This window comes from Cupressus sempervirens, chromosome 8, assembly GCF_028749045.1.
Source record: "Cupressus sempervirens isolate cs-2001-9-10 chromosome 8, ASM2874904v1, whole genome shotgun sequence".
Taxonomy (NCBI): Eukaryota; Viridiplantae; Streptophyta; class Pinopsida; order Cupressales; family Cupressaceae; genus Cupressus; species Cupressus sempervirens.
The window spans coordinates 73,617,289-73,626,181 of NC_143125.1; the positions used below are offsets into that span (position 1 = coordinate 73,617,289).

General features: G+C 30.3%; 1 protein-coding gene across 1 annotated transcript; it reads left to right on the forward strand.

Annotated features, from left to right (window-relative positions):
• Positions 1-285: 285 nt before the first annotated feature.
• Positions 286-5,492, forward strand: LOC149541694 (palmitoyl-acyl carrier protein thioesterase, chloroplastic-like). The gene is made up of 6 exons (XM_089796826.1): positions 286-858; positions 1,398-1,531; positions 3,542-3,655; positions 3,741-3,912; positions 4,772-4,840; positions 4,934-5,492. The coding sequence occupies exons 1-6, from the start codon at positions 385-387 to the stop codon at positions 5,195-5,197; spliced, it is 1,227 nt and encodes a 408-aa protein (XP_089652952.1). The 5' UTR covers positions 286-384; the 3' UTR covers positions 5,198-5,492.
• Positions 5,493-8,893: the final 3,401 nt, after the last annotated feature.

Here is an 8,893-nt window from a genome sequence, read left to right on the forward strand (position 1 = left end):
ATTTTTCTCGAACCGACTAGAAATTTAGCGTAACACGGGTAGTTAAGTCAATTGCACTGCTAAAACTGCTGTTTTTCTCAACTGCAGCACAACTTTTATACGTACAAATGCCCTTAAAGTCTAAACTATCTTTTCGAGATTGTCGCATCATGTCTCTTACTGCAAAATCTGCGTTTTTTAATGTATTGGGTGTTAAAAAAAATGTAGGCGTGGAAGGAAAAGAGGATGTTGGTGAAGTTGTTGGCTGCAAAATTGACTACAAAAGTGCTCTGGCAAATGCCTGGCAATTGGGTTCTTATTTTTTTGTTTAGATTATATGCATCAGCAATTCCAACTTTGTTGTTCCTCGAGTTGGGATTATTGCTCTAGTTTTTTCAGAGCAATATGCCAATAGTTTTCCAGACTTCTCTAGAGATTATTTCTAGTTCTACAGGCTTTTCGCCAAAGCCTGATAAATTTGATCATGTTTGTGGGTACCAAAGATCATTTAAAAAATTGGAAGTTTATGGGAGAAATAGTTTTAATGGTAGATCTCATGGTCTTAGAAAAATGATTGCTGCTCAACTAAAGAGTAGCATTTCAAAGAATGTAAATGGATCGGCCAGAAAGAGAAGTGTTTCAGTTGAAGGAGATTCCATCATGACTCTGACTGCCATGGCTTCTGCAGCCTTAGCAGCTGAGAAGCAAGATGAATGTAAAGCTAGGATAGGATTAGAGAGTAATGTTCCTGTGGATGCTTTTAGATTGGGTAGACTCATTGAAGGTAACCTTCTTTATCGGCAGACTTATGTGATCAGATCATATGAAGTTGGAGCAGACAAGACTACTTCCATTGAGACCTTGATGAACCTTCTTCAGGTATTCGCATTGCTGCCATTGTTGTGCTTCATATAGTTTCATGATGTTATTGTTTTATGGGTTTCAGTATTGGAACATCAAACCTTTGTTTAACATGTGATAGAGGGATTGGCTCGATCTTTTATTGCATCTCTATTAAGTTGGAGGCACTTGAATGGGACTCGAACCAGTGACCTTCCAAATGGCTCCATTTCTCTTCTACACCTCGCCCAAAACCAATTGTTTGCTTTGGCCCTTTGAATTGTTTCATTACTATTGTTTGCTTGCTCACTTCCATATTTCCATCAAATTATACTTTGGTTGTTCAAAGTCTTTATAGCTGAACAAAATTTGGTTGCTTAGGATGTTTAGCCTTGCTTTCGATATTCTTTCTCTATAAAATTAAAAAATAAAATCAGATTTCAAGAGAGAGCTCTACACATTTGTTATTTTTAATAATGCATTAGGCATTCTCTTACTCACTGTCATCTAGCAATTAACTATACATTATTTTTCTTTTTAAAATAAACTAAATATTGATTTATTTCAAATACTTGTAGGAAACTGCTTTAAACCATGTGTGGGCTGTTGGACTGGCCGGGGATGGATTTGGTGCCACACATGAAATGAGTCGACGTAATCTCATTTGGGTTGTTGCTCGCATGCAAGTTCAAATTGACAGCTACCCTTTATGGTAATGATTATATCTTTATAGTATATATGTATTTTTTTTCTCAATTGACTATATATTCTCCTTACTGAATTTATGATAAATTGTGAAAAAACCTCTTTCTCAAAATAATTTGAACTCCCCACCCTTAACATAAACACACAAATATATGATCTTGAGTTTATGATGGCTTTCTTAGTAAAAATATTTGTAAAAGTGAAGTTTTTTTTAGAGCTTTGATATCTTAAAAAGAATTATACAAAGTAATGAACAATACAACAAAAATAATCTTCAATAAAAAAAGTTTGTATATAATTTTGAATGATACAAGGATATATTATTTATAGAAATGATTTACAAATTTTTTTGTTATGAGGATCATTCTTTGTTATCTAAATTGATTACATCGATGTAGATTTCATCTAATTTTATTTTTCAAAAAGTAGTTGCAATTTTTTATAAAATGAGTACACTTAGTATTTTCAAGCTAAATAAATAATTATTTATATGATTAATAACACTTTTAATGAAAATATCAATAATTACACAAGATTTATATTTACAAAAAATGAAATAAAAAAAGATTTATAATATATATGTGTTGTCACATATTTATCCATGTGTTTATGATGGCATATTTTTTGTCTCCAAAATTAAACCACTTTACTATTTGTTAAATGTGTTCACTAGCTTACCTTTAGCAAGTAATTTGAATAGGCTCTAGAAAGTTACAATGAAATAATATGTTTAATTTATCTATCTAGCCAAACATGTGGTAATGGCGGATATGTTTACTCATTTATTTTCCCTTCATTTTTATGCCTACTTTGATTATATTATCTCAAGTGAAATGTCCAGACTGCACATGCATCATATTCCTAGGTGAATTTGATGAGTGACATCATCATATCTTGATTCCATTGTCACTCATTTCCAAAGACTGATCGTGATCTCCATATTTATTTTTCATCATCTAGATCAATGTCGACTTGTCCCAAGCCACTCTCACAGTTTTAGGTTTGAGCATTGACCTATCAAAATTTAAAAATTCAAATTTCTACGATGCCCAAATTTTCTTTTGTATGCATGAGCTAAGGTCCCACGATTCTTATTGATTTAAATGAGATATTTTTGTAATCAAGAACATTTACTCATTAAATTAAACTTGCTCTGGAGATCATCATCTACAAACATGCTATACTTATTCAATAACCTTGTCATAGAGCATATATTCAAAAGTATTTATTAAAATTTGTTTAAGTACATCATCCAAGGTCTAATGTACACTTACTTTAATCAATCTTCCACTTCTCACCATTATATCAGTCCAACTAAAGATCTGATTAAACAAAACTTGACTCTAAAAATTAGCTAGGTTCCTCACCACTTATTCTTAAAAACATTTATAAAACATGCATAAAGATGAAAATGATGTTAGTAATAAAATTATATGTTAGATCTTGCATGCAAAAATAGCTTCCACATACATACATGATTTAAAATTGTACTTCCAAAAAATTTCATATAGAATAATTAAATTTCTAGATTAATGATTAATATGACAATAACAAAGTGAACAATTTTTTCACATCCTAAAAAGACGTCATAAGTAAAATCATAACTATTGTCTATCTCAAAGATAAAATTAAAACCTATAAAATAAGTCTTTGATATCAGATTCCTAGATTAACCACAAATATGGCAACAATAAAATGAATGTCTTTTCACAAATTTAAAGAAACATCTCCATTAAAATGATAACAATTGTCCATTTCAATGATTAAAAAATAAAAATAAAATAAGAGTTAGAATATCAATTTCAAATATAAGAATAACAAATGAATGAGAAAGCCATCCCCATTAAAATCATAGCTATTGCCCATGTATAAAGTCAAAATAAAAAATAAAAAATAAATTGCAAAGTGAGACCTAGATATTATCAATATTGCTTCAAACAAGTTAATACAAAAGTCAAGAAATAGTTGTTATCACTTGATCTTACGCCATAGATATTTCCCATATTTGGTAATGTAGGTGTGACGTGGTAGAAGTGGATACATGGGCTGCTGCATCTGGCAAAAATGGTATGAAACGTGACTGGTTTGTTCGTGATTACAAAACGGGACGCATTTTAGCTCGAGCCACAAGGTAACATCTCATCATTTATCATTGCATTTGTTGAGTTCTTCTTTTGTAAAGAGCATTTAATGGATTTTGTTTGGTTTGGAAATAGTACATGGGTTATGATGAACAGAGAAACCAGAAAGCTCTCTAAAATTCCAGATGCAGTCAAGGAAGAAATCCAGCCTTATTTTCTCGAAAGAACAGCTATTGTAGCTCACGATACTAAGAAATTATATAAACTTGATGAATGCACCGCTCAACACATCAAGTCTGAACTGACGGTAACCTCTTAATATCTTGAATGTTCATGCTTTAGGAAGATTTAACTGAAAATGTTTTCCCATAATGGCGTGAGATCTTGATAATTTTTTTTAATAAAATATATTAGATCATATTGTTATTAGAATTCAATTGTGTAGTTTTTTTGAGTCAAATTCATTGATCTATGTTTTATGAGTAGTGGTTCACAAGATTGCATCTCTCATTAGAATAGAATATTTAGTACTTATTATATGTACGTGATGTTCACATAAGTGAAGCATATAACCAGAGAGATCACTCATTCAAATATTACTTCAGTTCAAATGTACTTAACTAGAGAATTTTCTTCATGATTAAACCCACTCTGCTTACAACCCCATTTAAATATCTCTTACTTAATGTCTAATATCTTATTAGATCATATTAGAAGATACTAAGAATAATTTATCCTTCCAAACTACCCATTTCATTGATCTAAGTTTGATTAGTAGGAGTTCACAAGATTTCATCTCTTATGAGAATGGAACATTTAGTACTTATTTTACTTAGGCGATGTTCATATAAGGGAAGCATCTAACTAGAGAGGTCACTCATTCAGATATTACTTTAGCTTGAATGTACTTAACTAGGAATTCTCTTCATGATTAAGTCTACTCTACTTGTAATCCCATTTAAATATTGCTTACTTAATGTCTAATATCTTATTAGCTCATATCATATTGAAAGATACTAATAGCAAAATATCCTTGCAAACTACCCAATTCCTACAACCTTTAAAAATAAAATTATCCTAATATATTTGATTAGTATTGTTGTCATAACATCAACTGATTAGGTTTATATGCTTGATTAATCGAAAGGTGGGAATGTTTTTTACAGCCAAAAAGAGGTGACTTGGACGTGAACCAGCATGTCAACAACGTTAAATACGTTGGGTGGATACTTGAGGTGAAACTTCAGTTTTTTTGCTTCATTATATTATTGTAATGTTGCATGTATTTGGCTAGTTCTGTAACATGTTTTTGGGTATCATATTTGCAGAGTGTGCCTCTACACATTTTAGAGAACAATGAACTGGTGAACATGACTTTGGAGTACAAACGAGAATGTGGACAAACACATGTTCTACAGTCATTGACACACCTACAAGCTGAATTTGCTGACATAAATACTACGAGCAAAAACATTTCTCAACTTCAGTTAATGCATTTACTTCGAATGCAAAGAGCAGGATCTGAGATTGTCAGAGCGAGAACCGATTGGAGGCCAAAAGTAGAGGAGAAATCTACTGTTTTGTTTGCTTAGTATACGAGTTTAATGTAAATTGATAGTTTACTTCTTTTGAGTAGAAATATTCTTGCTTTCATAATATGAGATGGAGGAATTTTATTGATTGCTCTCATTCCTCTGATCAGAAAGAAGAAAAAGAGAAAGAAGATCCGTGATAATGGACAGCTTTGTAAGCGTATATGAGTCCCAAACGGATGTTATGAAATTAGCACAATATGTTGTTTAATGATTTGCGTTTTCAGAAAACAAGAAAATCAATTTTTTATTTTAAATTTAAATTTAAATTGAAGAGCTTTATAAGATTGGCAAATTTAACTAGTGGATATTAAGTTTGGATGGCAAAATGTTAAATTCAGATGATAATTTATTGATAGTATTATATTTTATTTATAAGTTAGACTCTAGATTTTCAAATATACAAATAAAGATCTCACATATGAATGATATGTAAAAGTAACAAAGATGTTTGTTTGAAATTGGTTTAATATGAGTGTTGTTTAATATGGCATTATAAATAAGAATTAATATTCAGAATTTGAAATTAGTTATGTGATCAGAGATTCCATTCAATCTACTAAAGTTGGTTCTAATTTGGAGTTATATAGAAATAATTTATTTTGAGATCATATAGAAGTAATCTTTTGTGTAAGGAATTGAGGTGACCTATATGTAAAGTTTTTGTTATATATGTGTATTTTAGAACTATCTATTATTCGAATTAAATTTCTATTTAAAATATGTGAAAAAGATTGATGTGCAACATAAAGATATTTATTTTTTTGTTTTATTTTGCTGAAGTGAATGATTAAAATTATTATAAAATAGTATTATCAAATACATAACTTCAGAACACATGGTTTGAAAATTTGAAACCCATACTAATGAGATATGATTTTGCTTTCGATATTATTAAGAGTACAAAGTGAGATTTAAAAATTTGAAATGAACAATTATATCACATTTTATTCTACCCTAAGATGACAAGTGTCTTCACAACTAAGATAATATTGGTTTAATCATAGAATTTTATGTAATAGAATGCTACATCTAGGTACGTTCTAATTAATTAAAGTGGGAAAGGTCCAAACCCATAAACATAAAGTAACATTAAGTCACATAGTAGACAAACTAGAAAGATCACAAGAAGTGACCCTGCAAAAAACTAACAAGAACCAACAACTAACAAAATAGCTGAAAACCAAACATCATAACCATGTTGGGTCAAAACAAAACCTAAACCAACTAAAAAGAACTAATCTGCTACCTGCCAAAGTGTAAAAGACAAAAAAAACTTAATAACACGAAGGTCCAAAAATGATCAAAATAGAAACCAAAACCAACCACCACACTGTGCGAACCAACAACCATAAAACAACAAAACCAATCCTAGGAACCATCAACACTAACCAATTGCCTACTTCTACAACTCCTTGAGCTAGTCCAATAGGGAGAATTCCGAATGATCAAGCTTGAACTCACTAAACCCCTGAGAAGTCTCCTGTAGGCCTTCCTCTTTTCTCAAATTCCCCTCCTTCTGTTTCCTCTTTGTCGCTTTCTCCTCTAGGTGAGCCTTCAAACTCCCAATTTACCCTTCAATCCTAGTATGGGCCTGGATGCTCTGAGTGGCTAGACTGTTGATTTTCTGACCTAGCTACATTTAGGTAGTTTAAAAACTATGCAAAAAAACTAATTTATGTTCTAGAATTATGCATTAAAGAATTCATAGAAAATAAGGTAAAACAATGGTAAAAAAATATTGAAATATATATTTTTATCCCTAAAATAACTTGTTACCCTTTATGGTATGGACAACAAATCCATTGAACATGCATGGAAAAGGAGAAATAACAACAATTAAATGATCACTCAAGAAGGGTATCAAGTTTTACAATTGGAAAACTAGGACATCATATCATGTATGTTCTCTCTTTGTCTTTAATGTTGAAAATGTGTTAATTGATCATGGGTAAAAAATAAGAATAGTGTCAAAATTTTATCAACAAAAGTTTTTTATGTTGAAATGCATCATTATAAACAATTTAAGTCTAAATGATTTTTTTTGATAATTTGTTTGGCACAACTAAGACTAGAAACTCAACGCACAAAACAAGTAAAAAAATTAAAAGAAAATAAATATAATTATATAATTTGTTCAAATATCTATTCCTATATGATCGTTTATAAAAGAAAAAAATTCTTAATTTCATCTTTGTGATGTCATCACTCTTTAATCCAACATAGCACATTGTAGGTGGCTAAAAGATAGAAAAATAAAAGCTAATAGGTATTATAGAGGCATGAAACTATTTGTGCAAGGTCAAATATTTAGGTTAAAAATGGAAAAAGATCTCAATAACTAAATATGTATGATGTTGTAGCATCAAATAATAAAAATGTGAGCTCCTTCTCATTGAGCTAAATTATATATTTTTGTATGTTAATAATTGTGTTTCTACAAGGTGTCAAATCTATTGCAATGAGCTATGGGTTGATTACGATAATTCAAACTCTATTAAGCATCAAAAAGTAGTATCTTGACTTTGTTGTTTTATTTTTCTAAATATTTACTATATTATTTTCCCCCAGTCTTCCTAACCACACTAGAATACATAATCCATTTAATCTCCTCTTGTTTTCTCTTATTTAGTTATAGTCTAGATCCATTTTTAGGTCACATTTTCTCCTTTTCTTTTTGTTGTAACATCTCCCCTTTTCTGAATTCACAAATTATAGTGATTCAAAATTGGAGAGAGATAAAAATCTATAGAACTATATCTAATTTATAAAGATTTGGTCAAAACTTATTAATAATCTTGCTTGATCCAATCTTCTTCTACTTATTATTGTTATAGGTATGACTTTAAAATCATTTCTTTTACAATTATGCCAACACCATAGATCTCCCTCTTCAGAATTATTTTCTCTCCTTAAGTTTTCTTTTCTTGTTGTTTGTTTTCCCAATTAACTTTTCCTCTTACACACTATAGAAAATCTTACATATGTTTGGCAAAGTATTCTCCCTTAGCACTTCTCTTGTATTTGCAATCTCCCTTGACAAATACATATCAATTGGACCATATCCATAAATAATTAGAAAGGGAATCTTACTTGTACTAAAAAATGAGTCATTCTATAAAATTTAATTTGAGGCAATATCAAATCACATTGCTTAGGTTTATCACTAGCCAAAAAATATTGATAAACTTCTTAAGGCTCAACTTAAAAATTCATTCACTGTCCATTTCAAGAATGATAGGTCGAGCTAAACTTTAAAGAAATCTCTAATGTCTTCTAGACTCTTCTCGAGGAATGTACTACACACTTATGATCACAGTCTAAAACAAAACTTTTTGAAAAATCATGCAATCTACCAACCTCAATGATAAATATATTTGTAACATTTGTCATATTATGAAAATCTATCAACAACTAAAAGATAGAATCCTTACCTAACTCTGTTCTTGGTAGTCCAAGTACAATACCCATTCTTAGAACATCCCAAAGTTTCTTCAATAACTAATACAATCCCATGTTTCGATTGCCTCCATTTATATATTGAAAAATTGAACTGCCTTACACAAAACTTTTAACTTTCTCCTTCATTCTTGAACAATAACCTCTTTCACTAAGCTATACCTTAATCTTGTTAGCTTCAAAATGTCTAGTTAAACCACTACAATACTTCTCTTATCAAATCCCACCTTGTCTATC